Source organism: Aspergillus neoniger, assembly GCF_003184625.1.
Source record: "Aspergillus neoniger CBS 115656 unplaced genomic scaffold BO87scaffold_46, whole genome shotgun sequence".
Taxonomy (NCBI): domain Eukaryota; kingdom Fungi; phylum Ascomycota; class Eurotiomycetes; order Eurotiales; family Aspergillaceae; genus Aspergillus; species Aspergillus neoniger.
The window spans coordinates 178,971-198,944 of NW_020291174.1; the positions used below are offsets into that span (position 1 = coordinate 178,971).

At 48.5% G+C, this 19,974-nt stretch overlaps 6 protein-coding genes and 1 non-coding gene across 7 annotated transcripts; 6 read left to right on the forward strand and 1 right to left on the reverse strand.

Annotated features, from left to right (window-relative positions):
- The first annotated feature begins 1,894 nt into the window (after positions 1 to 1,894).
- On the forward strand, positions 1,895 to 3,048 carry BO87DRAFT_380486 (NAD-dependent epimerase/dehydratase family protein). The gene has a single exon (XM_025624308.1). It carries the CDS (start codon positions 2,016 to 2,018, stop codon positions 3,021 to 3,023), a length of 1,008 nt encoding a protein of 335 aa, XP_025475125.1. The 5' UTR covers positions 1,895 to 2,015; the 3' UTR covers positions 3,024 to 3,048.
- Positions 3,049 to 3,821: 773 nt separating this feature from the next.
- BO87DRAFT_447671 (UbiA family prenyltransferase) lies at positions 3,822 to 4,966 on the forward strand (the record flags this gene model as incomplete). Its single annotated transcript, XM_025628270.1, has 2 exons — positions 3,822 to 3,835; positions 4,036 to 4,966. The coding sequence occupies 2 exons, from the start codon at positions 3,822 to 3,824 to the stop codon at positions 4,964 to 4,966; spliced, it is 945 nt and encodes a 314-aa protein (XP_025475126.1).
- Positions 4,967 to 5,738: 772 nt separating this feature from the next.
- On the forward strand, positions 5,739 to 7,816 carry BO87DRAFT_462929 (uncharacterized protein). The gene is made up of 5 exons (XM_025629197.1): positions 5,739 to 5,919; positions 5,972 to 6,014; positions 6,066 to 6,186; positions 6,247 to 6,809; positions 6,861 to 7,816. Exons 1-5 carry the CDS (start codon positions 5,878 to 5,880, stop codon positions 7,787 to 7,789), a joined length of 1,698 nt encoding a protein of 565 aa, XP_025475127.1. The 5' UTR covers positions 5,739 to 5,877; the 3' UTR covers positions 7,790 to 7,816.
- A 1,550-nt stretch (positions 7,817 to 9,366) lies between these two features.
- On the reverse strand, positions 9,367 to 10,773 carry BO87DRAFT_447676 (salicylate hydroxylase; the record flags this gene model as incomplete). Its single annotated transcript, XM_025628271.1, has 4 exons — positions 9,367 to 9,734; positions 9,783 to 10,164; positions 10,209 to 10,406; positions 10,465 to 10,773. The coding sequence occupies 4 exons, from the start codon at positions 10,771 to 10,773 to the stop codon at positions 9,367 to 9,369; spliced, it is 1,257 nt and encodes a 418-aa protein (XP_025475128.1).
- Positions 10,774 to 11,113: 340 nt separating this feature from the next.
- Positions 11,114 to 14,212, forward strand: BO87DRAFT_410416 (MFS general substrate transporter; the record flags this gene model as incomplete). Its single annotated transcript, XM_025626327.1, has 10 exons — positions 11,114 to 11,269; positions 11,326 to 11,434; positions 11,485 to 11,634; positions 11,688 to 12,361; positions 12,410 to 12,475; positions 12,538 to 12,623; positions 12,675 to 12,823; positions 13,006 to 13,529; positions 13,592 to 13,811; positions 13,872 to 14,212. 10 exons carry the CDS (start codon positions 11,114 to 11,116, stop codon positions 14,210 to 14,212), a joined length of 2,475 nt encoding a protein of 824 aa, XP_025475129.1.
- A 3,272-nt stretch (positions 14,213 to 17,484) lies between these two features.
- BO87DRAFT_390894 (uncharacterized protein) lies at positions 17,485 to 18,231 on the forward strand (the record flags this gene model as incomplete). The annotated part of the gene is made up of 3 exons (XM_025624948.1): positions 17,485 to 17,834; positions 17,946 to 17,985; positions 18,046 to 18,231. The coding sequence occupies 3 exons, from the start codon at positions 17,485 to 17,487 to the stop codon at positions 18,229 to 18,231; spliced, it is 576 nt and encodes a 191-aa protein (XP_025475130.1).
- Positions 18,232 to 19,202: 971 nt separating this feature from the next.
- BO87DRAFT_t240 lies at positions 19,203 to 19,334 on the forward strand. The gene has a single exon. It is a non-coding gene; the product is annotated as a tRNA-Sec (tRNA).
- The last annotated feature ends 640 nt before the right edge of the window (positions 19,335 to 19,974 follow it).

Sequence of the window (19,974 nt, forward strand, 5' to 3'; positions counted from 1 at the left end):
GAACTGATGCGGGTACACTGATGGCAGACGATTATCCGAGTATGCCAGGAAGCATTAGCAGTTTTGAAAGGAGTAGAATTTATTCTGTTAGCAATAAATAGAAGGTACATACGACCACAGGGTGTGGAAAACAGGGCTTCCCGTCCGCTCAGCCGTACTTAAGCCACACGCCGGGAGGTTAGTAGTTGGGTGGGTGACCACCAGCGAATCCCTTCTGTTGTATGTATTTTTGCATTTCTACTGATTCTTTCATATTTCATCTACTTAACATGTGCATTTCCTGTTGATCCCTATCTATATCCTACTTGATTGCTTTGGGGTATCTCTCCTTAGAAGGATACGGCAATCTTGCTTTGAGCAACACCATTCACATTGTTCTTGCCATGGACTCTTGTCAAATAATCAGGGAAAGTGCCATCTCTATTTCGCAAAGAAAATGAATGTTAACCTCCTTGAATTCATGAGATCGAGAATATGGATGTGCATGTGACTCCCCATACCCATTCCGACAATCAAACCAGTCGGACCATGATCGATGGAAATTAGTACCTTGATCTCCCGCATCTTCCTCAAAATAGCCTTGGACTGCGCTTGCGGGGAGAAAGTCCTGATGAACTCTGTTCTTGCAGTACTCAGGGTCATGTCTTCTGGGAGTCATAAGAGAGAGTTACTTGCGTCTTTCTCTTCGTGCGAAGAGCGTAGTCCAGGAGCGGTCGCAGTCTGCCACATTTCTTGCCATTCAAACCGGCATTCTCATGAAGTTTGGCCCGAGCATATTGCACCAGATGCTACTGAATAACGAGCTAGGAAATTGCAGTTGTCCCTTTATATGAATATCTGTGGAGATACGCTCGCTGGCGGGTTTCGGTATGAGAGTACTATATCTCTTTTAATTCAATATTTCTTGCGGTATATATTAACATGATTACACAATGCGTACTCGGAATACCGAAACAATTGTCAAATATTATACGGTATCAGCAAACAGAAATGCTAAAGAATCAGTAAGATAGCTCTTAAATTGATAGACTATATTGATTTCCTTTCATTGTCATTATTTCTGCTGCCTATCAAAAAGGAAGGAATACTACTAATCCGCCAGATTTGCCTGGAAAATTTTGATTTACTAATATAGTTTAACCTTGTCTTACATACTGGTAGCAGCTGAACTCTATCTTCGTTTAGCTAATTTGATTTGAAGTCAAGTCTCTGAAATCATATCAATAAACACCGAATCTTATATAGGCCAAAAGCTATAGATCCACTGCCGCCATTCAGACTTTTATAGCAAGAATTATGGGGGGATCTCGTATTATTCCTTCAACTCAAAATTTCTTAAAGACCCGATTCAACTGTGTTTTTAGGAAGATACTAGGCATTTGGAAACAATGGTACGAATGACACGAGAGTAGCTAAATCGGATGGCGATGAAGGGAGTAACTTATATACTGCCCTCGCGAAATCTTTTTGTCTGTCATATAAATTTACATTCTATAAGCCACTTGATAGTAAAGACGTAAGCTATGATGTATTCATATCACCATAGTGCCCCTACTGCTACACATCGGTCCCGGTCCGAAAGTCCTGCCGTCAGATCTTCTTTGTTTAGAGCAAGGGAAACATAGCTGTAGAAATTGAGAGATATTCAAAGTATATGTTGGTAGCCCCCTAGAGAACTGAAACGACGTCCACGATGCGAAGCTCTTTCACGTGGATTTCCGGTGCCAAGTGGTCTTACTTAATAGCTCGTGCGGAAGTCTAACAACAGCCTATCAACGATCGGAAAATGCCGACACAGAGCTTCCGAATGACTCACATGCTTTAATGTCTTAGAATACCCGCACATAAACAAGGTTTGATAGAAATAATCTCGGGAGATTCGGGCCTCAAAACAGATCCTTCTCTGGAAATACTAAGCGTCCCTACGAAGTATTTTGAGGCCCCATCTGGCGTAAGCCACCGCCCACGGAAACTGTATCATTCCAGGATATTTGTTAGGTGCCAGCACTTGCGAGATGTCCTCAGAGTACGACGTTCTTGTCACTGGCTCAGCTGGCCATCTGGGCACGGCTCTATTGCTTTGCCTACCTTCGATGGGCTACAAACCTCTGGGGATCGATATCCTCTCCTCTTCAACTACGACAGTCGTGGGGTCAGTCTGCGATCGCACTTTCATTGCATCCATCTTCGGCGAAAATCCCATTAAGCATGTGCTTCATACAGCGACATTGCATAAGCCGCACATATGCAGTCATACCAAGGAGGAATTCATTTCAACCAACATTGCGGGCACTCTGACCCTTCTTGAAGAATCTTCCAAGTTCAAGGATAGGATTGAGAGTTTTGTTTTCTTTAGTACAACCAGCGCCTTTGGTACGGCTCTAAACCCGAAGCCCGGCTTCCCCGCCGCTTGGATCGATGAGTCTGTCGTACCCCAACCAAAGAATATCTATGGCGTAACAAAAGTCGCAGCCGAGGATATGTGCGCGCTGGTACAAAAGGAAAGCGGAATGCCCGTTCTAGTTCTGCGAACAAGTCGCTTTTTTCCAGAGGAAGACGATGATGAAGACCGTCGTACGGCCATGAGTGATGAAAACTTGAAGGTTCTGGAACTAGCCTACCGCAGATGCGACATTGAAGATATTGTCAGTGCATCAATCTGCTCAATGAAAAAGGCCAAGGATATCCGCTGGGGAAAGTATATCATAAGCGCTCCACCGCCTTTCAATAATAATGAAAGCACGCTCGATGCGTTAAATCGAAATCCTGCTGAGGTGGTTGCGAAAGCCTTCCCCGAAGTCGACGCTATTTTCAAGCAAAAAGGGTGGAAGCAACTTGCGAGGATCGATCGGGTCTATGATTCCAGCAAGGCTGTGAGAGAGCTAGGGTGGCATCCGAAATATACCTTTGGAAAAACCTTGGAGAGGTTAGCGCGTGGCGAGCAGTGGAGGAGTGATCTGACTGCTAGGGTGGGTAAGAAAGGATATCACGCCGTGAGCACCGGAGTATATACCAAGAGATGATAAGAGTCAAAATACAAGATTTATGCGGTAATTTTGCTAGTGGCTCATGATTTTTCAGAGCACGTAGAAGGTATATGCAGCAAGACTGCTTGATTGAGGGTAGTAGTTCCCGAAGGACGTCAGATAGACAGCGAGCCACTTTATTCACCATGCTTGTGAGGAAATAGCGGACGGGCTGAACCACCCAGGTCCTGCAGACTTGTTCAATAAACAGCTCAAATGACTCTAGATACATGCCATAGACACCGGGCAGCGATATTAGCTGGGGGTTACCACAGAGGCAGAGGCAGGTATCCATGCTTATCAGCACACAAGGCGGCAAAACGCCATGCGACGTCATCGTATGCAAAATATTGACAGCAAGCGTGGATAGCCAAAACCAAACAGACAGACAACTATAAAAAGCTTCATCAGTCACCGGCGAATTCGGCGAAGAGGAAACATAGCTGACATACTATTGGGCGAAAGGCTGATTATCGGATCACCCGGAATCCTTCGAAGGGGGCAGTGCGCAGACTGACAGAAGCAGGACAAAATCTATATACATATTGACTCTCAGATATAGATACAAAGTAAGCTGATCATATGTAAGGCAGTTAGCGCTAAGCTACGATCGGCAATAAAACGCAGAAATAAGCAGTGGCACCGAATGAGGTTATTTTAGGCGTTCCGCTTACCGAGACATTCTTCGTAAGCTTTTGATGGACAAACTTAGGACAAGCTTTCAATGCTTCCATTGTGATTATTATTGGGGTTGTCGAATAGTTTGAAATTGGCTGATCGTGCTCAGATAACGACATGGCTACGCCCAAGTCACTCGTTGGGCTATATAAACCTGCTTGGGATAATGACAATCTAACATGACAGAGCAGCATATTTCGCAAGTACATTACATAGTATATACTTTGGCTGAGAATTAGGCCTAACTCTACTATATGACCTGTACTAATGAAAGCGTAAGAACTATTTCATACGTGTGGTCAAGTTCGTTTGCTGAACAGTGATCGTGCAGAATCAAATTCCAGACATCAGCCCTAATACACCTACTCGGCAATGAGGCTGTGATAACATACCACCTTCTAAAATCCAACCTCGGGGCAGGAGTTCTTCTATACTTATCCGCCGCTTGCATTCGGCTACTACCACCACCGGATTTCTCAGCGTTCACTGTTGTCGCCAAAATCTTCTGCATCTCATTGAGCCACCAATACTGCTGGGACATCGTTAACCAGCTTACCTCGGTTGATGAAGACCGAATCAACAAGCCTAAAAGGCCCATCCCAGCCGGCCGTCTCACTGTAATAGGAGCCAAATGGAGATGGTTTATCAGTTGGACTATATCTCCTGCTATCTGCTACACCCTTCTTGGCGGCGAAGCCTTGGTCATATTTCTCTTGTCTGAAGCCTTGATTTACATATGCTACGTATGGCCCAGACTTGATCACTGGGCATCCCGCAATACCTTCCCAGCCCTTTGGACATTCCTCTCATTCCGCCTTTTGAACAGTGTCGTCTGCAAAACCTACCCACAACTATCAGCACAGCCAAAGGTGGATGTGATTCTCTCGCTATGGGTCCTCGGAACTATTCATATTCAGGAGTTTCATGATATCGATGGCGATCGGAAGATAAAGCGCAGAACACTTCCTGTGCTTTGTTCAAGTGCTTCTTCTATGAAGATGCTGAGGGGCATCACAGCTGGCCTGATTGCTGCTAGCGGGTTGGTTGTGGTCCTGTGGGGATGGATACAGTGCCTTGGGCCTTCCGACTTGCGGAGTTTTGGCCTGGTGATTACGGGAATATTCCATCTTCTCGGTGCGTTGGCGGTTGGTGTTCGTTGTGTTTTTGCGACGTCGGTGGGTATGGATGAGAGAACGTATAAAGTGTATTATATCTTGACAGCGTACTGGCTTGTGTACTTCTTATCGCTGGTCAATAAGTAAACCACCATGAGGGGAGTGGCAGGAAACATGTGATGAAAGAAGGGAAACAGCCGATATAGATAGAAGATATGTAGTAGTGTCCGGACTGATTTGCTTTTGCAATAAACCAGCATTTGCCCCCTTATTGATGATGATCTGAAGGCTACTGATTGCGATATCCAGAATGAGAGGGTGGAAGGGTAAATGAAGGGCCATAGTATAGATGAGGATCATAAGCTGATTCAAGGCATTGACATGGATATGGTTGGTTTTGACCATTCAAGAGACGTTTCACCTCCCATGTCACCCCCATTGTATGGGGATAGGATGAGCAGTTAGTTCCGGTAGATCCTTCCCGCCAGTCTCAATGCACTTATCGATATTTGCAGAACATGGCCTCCAAGTATTGAGTTAAGGCCAGGGGACATACGTAGGTGGATGACCGCCAGTCCTGCCCTACCCAACCATGCTGTTAGTCAGGAGTGCTAATGCGGGTAAAAAGCACTCTCTTACTTGGAGACTCTACACCTTCCTACATCCGCTTCTAATAAAAATCCTGTCTGTTCTGACCCTCATCATTTAGTCTCAAAAATCATCGAATACTGCTAAGTGGCTTCTCCTTCCCCGCACTGTAGCTTTCTAGCGACGGGTAGAACAAACTGGCCTCTCTGGGAGAAACAGCAACTAGACTAGCGGGTTGACTGCCGGCCATGTAGCCGAGGATATAGAGTTGCGCTACTGCCCCCCGCATGCGGATCCCAACCTTTATCAGTGGCCACGACTCCCGAGTGCACTGATATCGTATCCATGCGCCATCCAATCGTCGGCCTTTTCCGCTTATCGAACCCCTCTCCGTCGGCTTTGCGCTGATAACTCCTTCGACCTAATCCTCTCCGTCGCTTCTGTTCTCTCCTCCAAGATGCTTCGGTATCATGGCTGCTCCTGGTCGCGTATGCGCTCGGTGCGCAGTGATTGTAAGTCTTGACCTCTCCTTCGAGAATTGATCACCATGCTGACTTCGGATAGAAACAACGCTGTGATGGCGCATCGCCCTGCTCTCGTTGCGCACGTATGCTTGCACTTCTAGTTTCCTGGGTGCCAATATATGCTGACCAACTAGGTCTGGGCCACATCTGCGAGCCTCAAAAGCCCGGAAGACCTGCCTCTGAAGTCCCGTCGCTAGCTTATCGCCGACCTAGGGCTTCCCGATCGCGCGGTGGATGTACCTCATGCAAGGCGCGGTAAAGGACACCCATGAGATCCTCGATAATCACTACATTGCACTAGCTGACAGCCAATAGCAAGAAGAAGTGTGATGAAAGCCGACCTCGATGTAGCGACTGTCGTCGTTTAAACTTACCATGCCACTGGAATAATCCGAGGGAGAAGTCTTCGTCACCAGCCCTCGCCTCTCCGCAGCCGTCGCCTACGTCTTCCTCTTCCGAAATTGCTCACGAACCCATCCTATCTTCCGTTTCGGATCCAGTCTCAAAGATCGGTCCGATTTCTCCTTCCGAGAATCTGTTATCATCCGTCAGCGATGATCTGCTATCTCCATTCTCGCCCCTCTGGATTGATGTGGAGATGATCCTCGGACCCATTCAGTCTCCAGATGGCACATTTAATCCCCATCTCCACAATGACGACGATCGTAGTCTATTCAATCACTATGTACATATCGTGTCACGAGCACTATCACGTTCCACAACTACTGACTCCATGACCAACCCATTTCTAGCAACTCTGCTACCCATGGCCGCCGCATCGGAGACGCTAACTAGCGTCATACTGGGCCTTAGCGGCTGCCACTGGCGGCGCATCTATCCCCAAATTTGGGACCGTGCCCTAGCGCGTCAAGGAAAAGGTACATACTCGACAAAATTCCATAAAATCACAAAAGTCCTAACCATAACAGCCTTAGCACAAGTGAGCAACTTACTCCGTCGACCGAACCAAAACAGCCAATCATTCCTCGAGGCCTGTGCCACCATTCTCCTGCTCTGTCTCACAGAGCTATTCGAAGGCACCTCTCGCGTCTGGAAATGGCATCTCAAAGCGGCAGGGAACCTTCTTAGCACTGCAGCAGCTGCCACCGATCTGCACCGCCTGTCATCAACCCCAGAAGGAAACTTTTGTCTCCAACTCTTCCACTACCTCGACGCCATGTCCACCATATCCCGCTGCAAACCGCCGTTATTACGCGCAGGCGAGCGACTCACTGATCTCACCTCATCAACATCCTCGTCTTCCCTCCCAGTACCCCTCGGAGATAACTCCATTTCCGGGATCCCCCCACCCCTACTAGAATACCTCGGCCGGGTCAACCTCCTCGCCGCCCACCGCAGCCGACGCGTCGACGACCTCTCCGAGATCGGATTCCGAACAGCCGCTGCGCACGTACGCGCACAGCTCAATACCTGGCGAGTGGATTACGATGCGACCAGCACTGCTCTGGTAAACAGCGACGCGAACAGAGCAACAACAGCCTTCGAATGGGCGATCCGATTACGACTACATCAGATTGTGGACGGATATGATCCACGCCATGCAGACGTGGAGAATGCTCTCTCTCACATTTTGACAGCCGTGGTGGCGATTCCTTATGGTAGTCCTGTGGAGGGTAGTCTGCTGTTTCCGTTGGTGATTGCTGGCGCTAGTTGTAGGGATAGTGTGGAGCAGAGGATGATTGTTAAGGAGCGGTTGATGGTGATGGAGAATACGTTGGGGTTTGGACATATTTCGCATGCGAGACGGTTGCTGGAGACGGTGTGGGCTGATGAAGGCGGGGATGGGAATTGGGCGAGGATAAGGTATAGTTCGTTTCCTGGGGTGGTGTTTGTTTAGTATCGGTTAGTATGTAGTGCTTCTGTGGTGTAGCGTTGCGTGTATATAAATGTTGAGATTTGCTTTACTGAATAGTGGTCTATTTTCAATCTGTTGGTGATCAGTTCTTGCTGTTTTGGCTGGGGCTTTAGGAATTTCTTCTACAGGCAGGTTGTGTGTTGTCGTGATATAGTCCTCGACGACTGGGCAACAGGTAGTCATACAAACAATGGCGAAATTCCAATTGCTGCCATAATCATTGAATAATAAACATGAAAGTAACTTTTCATTATCGGCATGCACATTTAGCATTGAACCCAATTTCGTCGATATCAAGTCATTCGTAGCATTTTTCATTCCAACCGAAGCTACCCCCCTTAATGAACCAACCTAATACAAAGATATTGGGACTAGCCATAACAAGTTTCCTATCTCATCACATCTGATCATGTGATATTATCTTATCGGGACAATGCTATTATCTCGATTCCTCGTTCACCGGGGTGAGATCTTTCTTATCTTTACGCGCCACAATCACAGTTCCGCCCAAAACATCTGCTTAACACCCTTTCCACAACGTACAGCATGAATATCACACTCAATAAATCTGTTGCTTTGGTGATCGAAAGGTATAGATTTGTCGTATAGATTTGCGAATTCCTGCTCCGCGCTCGACTGAGCATTCGTCTGACCAGATAATTCGTAGAAAGTCTTCAGCAGCGTATTAAGCATATTGTTGGGCCCATCTCAATCTCTTTTCTGCGTGTTGAGAAGTGATTTCTGGCCGCTCACATTGTTTCCCTGCATGTGTAGAGTATGGAATAGACGTTGAACCGTTCTGATTGAAGGACTGCTCTGTACAGCAGTAGAAAGTTTACGCATTTTTATATGCTGATCTTGCTCAACTAAGTTCAATAACTGCTGCTGTTCTTCAGGAGTAATCTTTTTAGGTCGTCCGGAGCGAGGTGCAGTGTGTTGCTGCTTTCGAGTACTCTCACGCTTGATTGTAGTCTGTATAGTAGAATAAGGAATATGAGGATAGCGTTTATGAATCATAGTAAAGGTCCATCCAATTGCTTTCAACTCACAGAGTCTAGCACGGATCTCCGGGGTCAGCTCTTTGCGTGGTGGCATCTTTGTATGGCTTGCTTGCTTGCTTGCTTCAATATTCAGGGCTCCGTACGTGTTGTTTTGGTAGGCAGAATAGCTGTATTCTAACCTATTTAGGAAGGCGGAAGTGAAAGCAAGGTAGTGTGGAATGTGGGGCAACGCAAACTTTTGACATCCCACTGTAAGCCTCCACGGGTGCCTGCGTGGATTGATGGCCATTTTATTTGTTGGTATTTGTTCCCAATAGATTAATTCAGTGGAGATTTGGTCACATAACACAATATAGATATCGCGTAGGAGCTTTAATGATACTATGCCCTACGCTATATTTGTGATTGAGATACGTGACTTCGCGTCAGTACATTTCCACGAAAACCTTTTGCAAGAATTTCTATACTTCGTATAGCAGCATAAACAGCGTCATGTTGCTAATCAATGACAAGGAACTACTTATATACACACAGCCTCCTAAAAACCAGATCTACTATCTATTGGGACTTCAGCTCTTCCAAATGCGTTCGCATATTATACCCACACACCTCCTCGATAGTCAACTTCCCCGGTCGATCTGTCGACGAGCTCCATCCAATGCGCTCGCTCAGGTCCTCGCGTGCGCGAAAACTCGCCTCTTGGACTTTCGTGGCTCGTGGCTTCCGTAGCCGCTCGTACAGCTGTAGACCTTCTGCGACACTATACTCTTCCCGGAACGTGCGGTGGAAGATCAACCCTAACGCACCGGCATCCTCAAAGGCCATGCAGGAACCCTGCGACTGATCGGGCATCATGGGGTGGGCGGCATCACCAAGCAGGCATACTTTGCCTTTGGCCCAGTAGGGGTATGGTTGGTGACGGTACACTATCTATCATCAGCAGAGTGAATCAAACACAGGGTAAGGGATCATACAACGCCACATCTTAATATCCTCCGCATTCATCATCAACAGCTTCATGCGTTCATCCAGTCCCGGGAAAGTATCGACCAGCTGCTCCGGGGTAGCCGCGATATTCCAGCCATCGCCACGCAAATTGTTGTACTCTGCCGGATAGAAGCAGTAACAGCTTACAACTTCGCCGTTACTGCAAGGTGACATGACGATTTTGTTGATTCCAAATCCACCCCAGTATTCGATCGCCTCGTTGTCAATGTAGTCGTCTAGCCCGAGGCTGCGGAGTTTATCGGCGCTAATAATGCAACGATAGCAGCATGAAGTCGACATGGAGAATTCGGGGGTGATTCCCATTTCAAGTCGGCTTTGAGACTGTATTTTGTTCATGTTAATATAAAACTAAAGCTTATTGAATATTTAGGAAATGGGGAAGGGATAGTTACGCGAATACCATCCGCGGCGACGATAAGGTCTGCCGACGCCGTCTCTCCATTCTCGAACACAATGCGACCGGCCTCTGCGTCTAGCGACACGGCCTTGTGATTGACCTTCAATGTGCAGGGGGTGCCTTCGCCTGGCTCGTCAAAAGCAGATTTGAGTAATTGTTGGTGGATGTCAATGCGGTGGAAGTTGTTGTATTCCTGAGAATCGGCCACGTCAATCACAAATTGTAGAGTGAAGACTGAATCCCAGACTGACCGTTCCAAATTTGGCCTTGTAGTCCCCCAAGCCATATTCGTTCTGTATCGCCCCAGTCTCCCAATCATGCATGATAAGCTTCTTCAAGACCACCGGTTTCGCGGCCTTGACATCGACACCCCATTGCTCCAGGAACCGGGATCCATTGGAAGCTGCGCTCAAGGAAGCGCCCACTTCGCCAGCAAAATCGTATCTCTCGTAGACGGTGATTCGATGGCCTTGGCGACGTAAAGCCACGGCTGCGCTCAGGCCGCCTAGACCGGCGCCGATGATGACAATGTCGAGGGGAGAGTCGGTGCGCGAGGGCATTCTGTATGGTTTGACGAATCGACAATCAATGGGATTTTGGCTTTCTCTGTGTCTCGTTTTCATGTTCAAATATTTGTTTATATACCTATCCGGCGCTTTCCTATGGTCCATGTTGTTCTGACACACATCCGATCCACTTATCGTGCATCCGACGGGGCTCGTATCTATGCGACGGGTGCAGCAGTAGTGCAGCTTATCGCACTGATCGCCCCGGCCAGTGATAGGACATTGTAACCCTCACTCTGTACAGGGACAGCCTCTTTAAGACAGCACATCATGCCATTCCGCCGCTTCTCGACGGCCTTCTGCTGGAACATGCCATCCCTGCTGCACAAACACCATGTCTGATACTAAAGAGGAAAAGCTGGCCACTATCGACTATGGCCTTGGCGATCTGCACGATGATTCGGCACTGTTGTGTCGGATCGATTGGCGCATACTGCCGATTATGTTCTTAACGTACTTTTTGCAGTTCCTGGATAAGGTGGCCTTGAATGTATGTCCCGATATCCATCTAATGACTTGCACGGATGCCGATGCTGATGGTGATAGTACGCTAATGTCATGGGCATGCAAGACGATCTTGGAATGAAGGGCAATGACTTCTCCTGGCTGGCTACGGGATTCTTCATTGCTTATGCTGTGGCCGAGATCCCTCAGGGTATGTTCCATTCGTTCCTCCACCGTGCCCATATCACTGATCATTGAAAGGGTTCTTACTCCAACGATACCCCATCACCAAAGTCCTCGGATTCAACATCCTCTGCTGGGGGGTGCTCCTCTGCTGCTCTGCCGCAGCCCAGAATTTTGCCGGCATGATGTCTCTACGAGTGCTTCTTGGCACACTAGAAGCTGTGATCGGTGCGATTTATACTATCTATCTACTATGCCCATTGCTAATACTCCACATACAGCCCCCGCCCTAACCATGTACACAAGCATGTGGTACACCCGGGCCGAGTCCACCCCTCGCTATGGCCTCTGGTACTGCGGACTCGGCACCGGGCAGATCATCGGCGGATTAATATCCTTCGCGGCGCAGCATGCACCGGCATCGATGTCATTCCACGGCTGGCGGATCATGTTTGTAGTGATCGGAGCAGTAAACGTCCTCGTAGCGCTTCTCGTCCTGTTCGTTCTACCCGACACACTATCAGAAGCGCGGTTCCTGAGCACATCCGAGAAGGTTCGCGTGGAGGAGCGCCTCCGGCAAGACCAAGCTGGTGTGGGCGAGAAAATCTTTCGCGCGATATCGCTGCTCGAGGCATTTGCAGATCTCCAGACTGCGCTTTTGGTGCTTCTGACTATTCTCATCACTATACCCAGTGGAGTTATCACGACTTTCTCATCCATCCTGATCAAGGACTTTGGATATGACTCCAAGGAGAGTGCGCTGCTTAATATGCCCTCTGGGGTGGTTAGCATCGTTGCTACTATGGCGTCTACGATGGCCATTGCGCGGGGATATTCGCGCTGGCTGGCGATTAATGTTCTCCTGATTCCTACTCTGCTCGGGGCGTGTCTGATGTCTTTTCTGCCATCTTCGAATCAAGGGGGTTGTTTGGCTGGGATATACCTCGTAAACACGGTAGGTTGCTCCAGACGTGAAAAGAAGGTTATACACTGACTGTAATAGACTGTCGCACCGCTAGCATTGATTTTTGCGTGGACTGGTGCGAACTACAAGGGGTATACCATGAAGGTAAAAGAACCATACTAGTTTCAAATCAATACAAGCAGCAGCTAACATGAACTGCCACATAGGTAGCAGGAAGTACCCTCGTCTCGGCCGGTTTCAGCATCGCCAACATCATCGGGCCGCAGACGTTTCAATCCCGCGACGCTCCAGGGTATGCATATCCCTGAACTGCCACATTCAATATCCTTACTTATCTGAACAGGTACATTCCCGCCAAGATCACGATCGTCGCCGTCAACGCCGGCGCAATCATCATCTCCACCATGCTGCGGGTGGTCTACGGCCGTCGGAACGCGCGGGCTAACCGATTAGGTCGGGCAGCGGGGAGTCGCATGGAGGGACGGCTGCGGAGTGAGGGCCATGATGAGGGGGTAGCCAATTTTCGATATGTGTATTAGTTAGCAGTTTAGAACCGCTGAGTCTAATCTATGCGACGGCTCCACTCGAGTAGAAATTTCGATATACTACACAATGTATATAAACCACCTTAACCCATATCTATTACACCCAACCCTATCCATTATCCTCTACAGCTATTCACACTAAGACTACCATCGCCAAAATGCTAACTCTCATAACCGGCGCCAACGGCTTCATAGCAACGCATTGCATCGCCACACTCCTCCGCGCAGGCCACTCCATCCGAGGCACCGTGCGCAGCGCCGAAAAAGCCACGGCGACGCTTTCCGCCCTCAACGCCGCAGGAATCCCCCACCTTGAGACATCCCTGGACCTCGTGGTCGTTCCCGACCCCACAGACCTAACGCAGTTTCTCCCCGCAGCGGCAGGCTGTGACGCTATTCTGCACCTCGCGTCGGCATTTACCTATGATGCGGAGCCGGGTCAGTTCGAGGAGCGATTGCTTCGTCCGGCAATACAGGGGACGAGTGTTGCGTGTGAGGCTGCGCATCAGTGTGAGAGTGTGAAGAAGTTGGTGATAATGTCGTCGTTTGCGGCGGTTTATGATGCGGCGTTGGGATTGCAGCCTGGGAAGGCTTATACGGAGAAGGATTGGAGTCCGTTGGGTTTTGAGGAGGGGAAGAATACTGATAATGTGGTGAGTTTGTGTTTCAATGTGATGGTGGTGGTTGTTGGTTGCTGACACGGGGGTGAATGTAGGCTGTGGCATACCGCGCGTCCAAGGTCCTAGCGGAACGGACGGCGTGGACATACATCAAGGAGAATGATGTGGACTTTCGACTTGTCACACTTTGTCCTGGGATGGTGTTCGGGAAGATGATTCATCTCATTTCATCGCTTGAGTATTTGAACGCCAGTAATAAGATTGTGTGGGAGGTAGCGAAGGGCGGGAGTGAAATCCCGCCGACAAAGGCACCTGGTAAGTAACTACTCCACATAAGCAACGTAGTAGGTCACCTAACTAACAAATTATTACTAGTCTGGGTGGATGTGCAAGATCTAGCAGAGACATGCCTGCGCGCGTTGACGGTCCATTTACCCTCCCATCAGCGGTTTCTCGTCACGGAGGGTCCGTACGATACGCAGGAGATCGCGGATGTGGTGAGAGAGGATATTCCTGCTGCTTCGAAACGGATTGCGGTTGGGAGTCCGGGGGCGAGAATCAGAGATACGCATTATACGTGCGATTCGGGCGAGGTGAAGAGGATGTTGGGGGTGCGGTTTCGGGGGTTGAGGGAGTCGATTGTTCCTTTGGTGGAGCAGTTGTATGCTATGGAAGAGGGAGAGAGGAGAGATGGTCTGTCTGCTGCGGTACTTTAAATAGCACTATATATCTAGAATCACTCCTCTAAAAATGGGACATTCTTTACCTCCATGCGTCTTAATCGAGCAACGGCCTCTCATCGTCCCACGATAACGCTTCTACGATGCATAAGTTATTCGACTTCGCCAAGCTTACGAGCATTCTGCATGAGCCCTCTATATGCTATAATATGGTTCATACCTACTTCATTGGGTTTCACTGGGCATAGTCATTTAGTATAATTCATTCCCTCTTAGAGAATATAGCCTGGCTTCAAGACTTGAGACGTGGGGTATCGTGCAAAATAAACGGATTTATTAATGCTTCGCTGTAGTACTATCATATAAGACGACCGTGTAAATAAAATAAACATTGGGTATCAATAGTACTATAAATCTTCACTCCTCTACATCAATTCTCCTGCGCGTTGCTGATGCTTGGCTCCCAACTTCCTTGAGTACAAAGCAGTCATCTCGTGTGAAATTCTTGGGGATTGATGCTAGAGTCACTCATCAATATAGTAGGCCCATCTCTGGCCATGGAGATCCGGGAGACGAAGGCTCAGAGTTGGAATCGGAATCAGATGCAGTTGACTGCTCCGCTGAATTCGTGGTAGTGCTGTCGTCAGGATCAGTCTCCGATTCAGTTTCTGAGTATTCCGGCTCTGAAGGATAGTCTTCTTCGAAGGGCCACTCTGACATTGAGTCGTAGTTGGGAGCTTCGGTGCGGTCAGACCTCCTTCGTTTTTCAGGTCGTCCCGAGTTATTGTTGCTTTGTGCGCTGGTGAACTCGGTTGAGTCAGGCGGCAGAGATCGCTTGGCCAGACTGGGCTTGACCTGGCCCTCAGCCGGGGGAACCGGGGCTGCCTCTGCTTTTGTCATGGGGTAAAAAAAGTTCTTGTGTTTCTGTAGTTTCCTGACCTTCTTCACAGCAAGCTTCCGCAATCTGCAGACTTTACTATCGGCAGGGTGTAGACCACAGCAATTGGCGCAGCGATAACATTGTGGCCTCGGGCAGTATCTCTCACGGTGTTTGTGCGAGCAGTATCGACAGCGGGTGGGCAAAGTGCACTGACGTTTTAAATGTCCGAACCCCTGGCATTGGGTGCACTGAAGAAACTGATGGTAAATAGCAAATTTTTCCGCTTTGAATCGACAACCGTTCAGATCAAGCTCCCCAATCTGTAATATTGCATTTGCATCTTCCGGCCGGTCAAAACTGACAAGCAACGCGTTTCTAAAAGTTGGGTTTCTCGAGACGGAGCCATCCCCGGCCCATACGTAGGGTATGTATGCCTTGGACACTCGTGGATTCTGAAGCTTAATCTGTCGCGCAGCATCCGTTCGGGGAAGCAGTAACACGGAACACGGTACACCAAAATAGAACCAACGGCTATCGATAACACGTGCCCATTTCCCTCCCGGGAGGTCCGTTATCCACTTGTCACTATATGCCACAAGCACATCGGCGCCCTCGCGGCTCGATGTGTAGACGTTCATGTCACCCGTTGGAAGCATTTGGATGCGGGAAATTTGGACATTTAGCCCCGCATCGTAAACCAGACTCTGCACCTGTTCAATCGCGATCGGGATGGGTCCGTTCAGATAGGACGGCAATTCGTCCCAGTGAACGCGGACCCGTTTATGATTGTCGGGGAAACTTAACTCGTGGAAGAATTGTGGTACTGGAGGCCAATCTCCAGCGCTGCTGTCGGTGGACGGTGATTTGGGCGACGAAGATGAAGACTGGTTAGAGATATCGTCGAGAGGTGTGATCGGGGCGGTACCACTGGCAGGCAAAGTCTCCGTCTTCGCTTCCAGACGCGCATTCATAGCCTTTTCCATCTTCATGTTTTTATTTAGAGCTAAGTCGCCATTTTCCCGACTGACCTTACAAGCCGTCGACAGGTCTGAAATTGCTTTGAACGCTGCTATCGCCAACTCTTTAACTGCTGATGCTTGCAGAAACGACTGGGGGTTTGCCATGGCGTGAGCTGCCATGTCCAGGCAGTGCATGCGAATGTAATTTATTTCATTGGAACTATCATAGTAGTACGCATCTGGCAGTACAGGCCAATTATTTCCAGCCATTTTGAATTATGGAGCTTCAACGTGTTGGTATTTGCGTGAAATGCGTTGGATTACAGAGATTGGTAGAAAGCGACGGGATAAGAGGGGGGAAGTTAACCAACTTGAACGCGTCGGGTGCAATTCATAGTAACGCGTCTGGAGATCAAGAAAGGGATCTGCATGCAAATCCCCTACATTAATAGTACGGAGTGCACTCCCAGTCAGGGGCACAGAGGCCATGATTGGTGGGTCCCGTGCTAGGAGCTTAGTACTAGTAGTGTGAAAGCTTAAGCCGGCATGTTTGATGAAAGACACATCAGATCCAGATGTGATACATCCTGTCACAAGTTAGCGGTCGGCAATATGGATTTTACATGTCGGAGTGGTTCTCAGTGGCTGAGGATGAGAGCCACCATCTTGACTCCGTACTATTCACTCGTAACGCTGTTAATTGGAGAAGAACGCAAGGATGCGACCGCGTTATTATCTTTGATCCCGGTTCAAGGGATGCGTCGAGACAATTGTAATGTAAGGACGGCGCCAAATGGTGATGACCCGGCGCTAGTACTTCCCTAAGTGACGAGTCATTTAGCAGCTGAAGTCTTTTACTTTCAAGAGACATTTATTGTTGAGGCTATTCAGACATTTAACCTCCTACTATCTATCTCTAGCATGCCCAGGACTTCGAGCGAAACCGCTACTGAACTTTCTCCGCCTGCCAAAGCATCTCTACCCTATACCCCTACCTAGGCATTCCTACCAGTAACCCTCTTTTATCATGCCTGCCACCGGCTATTAGAGTTGTACGGGCCCTATCTTGACCCTTCGGACACATGGCATCCCTACTTAGGAGATCCCTATTGATATATTTGACCCTCTTGCGTATTATCCACAGGAATTTGTCAAGCGAGCGAAAGAGCGGGAAGATAATCCGCAGGTAGATTTCCGCATTTGAAGGGAATATATAGAGGATGGCAAACGATCCGGTCGTCCCAAGGAAAGTCCTATTCAACTGGATGTAGGCAGTAAACATACAAACGATGTGTCTGATACGCAGTTGAGAGAACTCAACTTGATCAAGTCTACCTCTCTTTCGGGCGCTACCGTCAATGACTCGGGCACGTTGATTGTCCTGCCCGGCTCTCTCGGGAAACAACCTCGTCTTATCATGAAGTCTAATAGATGTTCTCCGTTTGTGCTCCTCCTTCTGGGCCCCTCACATGTCGAAACAGGGACTGACACTCCACAGTTGTCGAGGTGATCCGCAAACTAAAGGCTATCATGACCTTGTTTCTGCTACTATGAGCCCGTCCATCAGCTTTGTCGGCCAGGTTCGTCGTGATATTGTGATGCATGGAAGCGACGGCAAGCATGTAATGTTCTTCGTTGACCTGAACGTGTATTCGGGGAACTTTCATGATTGTCCTGCAGAGTACACCCACTTTAACATCGCGGTTGACATGCCGCCTGGTCCTCGCTGGCAGAACTTCTGGATCGCACGACTCACCGGTACGGTGTTTGTATCCGGGGAGATGGTCGGTTACTACAAGTATTGTGGAACATTCATTCCGTGTGTGATGCTTTAGACTATATCTCTCATGACTCCTTCGATTCGCGAGGATACGCGGCTTTTACCTAGAAAGAGACGTGCTCTCGGTGAGCCGTACATGATACATTACAGCATTCCTACCTCTACCGCCGACGACACTGCCTTCTCAGAGGTATGGCCATCAACGCCGAAAACACCTTTCATTGCCACGGATACTAACTGCAAAATGCAGCCACCCTCCCAGTCCGTCTCTACACTCGTTCCTCAGTCACCCTCACCTGGGGCGCCTGATTTACCGGGTTCGCCCTCAACAGATGAAGAGAGCGACGAAGGGGACGAAGGTGAAGATGGCGAAGATGGCGAAGATGGCGAAGATGGCGAAGATGACGAAGATGACGAAGATGAAGAGAAAGAGTAAAAGGTTAAAAGAGCAGTAGGAGGAGAAGGAAGAGAAGTTGAAGAATGAAAAGAGGATGAGAGAGAATGAGAATGAGAACATGGAATACATGGAGAACACAGAAGATTAACTGGAACAACAAGTGACTAAGTGCATTTTGTCACAGCGACTAGCCTGAGCCGAGCGCAGTGAGGAGAGGAACTAGTTGAAGCGCAGGGCATCCTCCAGTTAACTATAACGGGGCCAATATGTTGTAGATTCTGTTTTTGATACCTTCTGGCGTTGCCATACTCTTTTGCTGTATTTTTAGTGCAAGCACATTATCGCGAGATGATTCTACACTTGCGGTGTGGTATACGAGGATCTCTAGGGACGTTCCATACGTCTTGCCAGAGTTATGGCGCTTGCAGCGTTTCCCTTTCAATTTTTGTGGCACGCACCTATCGTTTACGACTGAAGGATTCAAACGATTTTCATCTCCGGTTTCATAGGAGACGTCAAGCAGATTGCTCTCTTGACTGATTCTTTCTTCTTCTTCTTCTTCTTCTTCCCTTCGTGACGGGGTATGAATCGCTAGCCCGATCCCCCGTTCCTGAGTATTGAGATAATTCTATTCCACAGCTCTGGGGAACGTGACCATGCTTCCAGAGTCTTGTTTTAAAGTTCATTGAGCTGTATTGATGCGCAACATGGAACTTAACGGAGTGTTCGGTCTTGTTCGGGTTGATTACATATAAAGTACTAGTGGTCAGAGCAGATAGAAGCTACAGTCCGAAGACATGCAGCGAGGGTTCAGCATGGGTTTCAGGCGCAACACGGTACCTCAAGTGTGGTGCAGAATCTGACACTTCTGACTTCTCGCCATGCGGAATCGGAGCTGGGACATCTTTTCAAGGGTGTGAGTCCGAGAGTAAAAAGATACAATGCTTTGTGCAGGTCAGGACTGCTATGCCATATATGTATTAAACTGTCAGCCGGCTTTTCAACGAGTAGTCTCGGTGGCGCAATTGGTAAGCTTGCCCTTCATCAAATTCATCCAATCAATCAGTTACTAATTCCTCAATAAAGGTTAGCGCGTACGACTGTTAATCGTGAGGTTGAGAGTTCGATCCTCTCCCGGGACGCATCTTTTTTGCTTTTTCTTTTTGGTTCCCGCTTCTTCTTCACCGCACCACACAATCTTGGAGCCGTGGCGTGCATTGGCTTGTCAGAGCCGTTACTTGGTGGGCTAGGCAAAACCTTTTTGCCTACAAAGGTCCGAAATTACACCATTCCAACTGTTCTTTGTTGGGTTGGGCACTCCCGAGTCAGCCACAACCGCCCCAGTCCAATCGCTTTATTGTCCGTCAAGGTTGGCAGTTCGTGTTGAAGTGGATGAAACAACCTGATGAGCCTAATTTATGGTGGAAGGTCAGATTCGAAGGAGGATCACTCCTGGTCCCATTCCGTGAGAATAAAACACCCTTGATAGTTAGTGCTCAGTGGCCCACAATAGATACTTCGGATCCTCATCCAACGCATGGGGAAATTGCAGGAGCCATCCATATCCATTCTGAACCGAACAAACAATCCTGCTCATGACCGAGCCACTATTCTGTAGTAGTCCTAGTCATTAACGTCTCGGTCATGAACCACCTGCCTCGAGTCTTTCTGGAATTCCGGAGCAGAACATGTTCCTGACCTGAGCAGACCACGTGTCCAGAACACCAGCCCTTGCAAAGTCTCATCTCAAGATCAGTTTCCCTGAGCTCAATGGCCCCCACT

Bases quoted from the DNA above. Each gene is read 5' to 3' on its own strand.
- BO87DRAFT_380486 (XM_025624308.1), top strand. From the start codon at position 2,016: ATGTCCTCAGAGTACGACGTTCTTGTCACTGGCTCAGCTGGCCATCTG.
- BO87DRAFT_462929 (XM_025629197.1), top strand. From the start codon at position 5,878: ATGGCTGCTCCTGGTCGCGTATGCGCTCGGTGCGCAGTGATT. The intron at 5,920-5,971 runs GTAAGTCTTGAC...GACTTCGGATAG, and splicing joins GCGCTCGGTGCGCAGTGATT to AAACAACGCTGTGATGGCGC. The intron at 6,810-6,860 runs GTACATACTCGA...TAACCATAACAG, and splicing joins CCTAGCGCGTCAAGGAAAAG to CCTTAGCACAAGTGAGCAAC.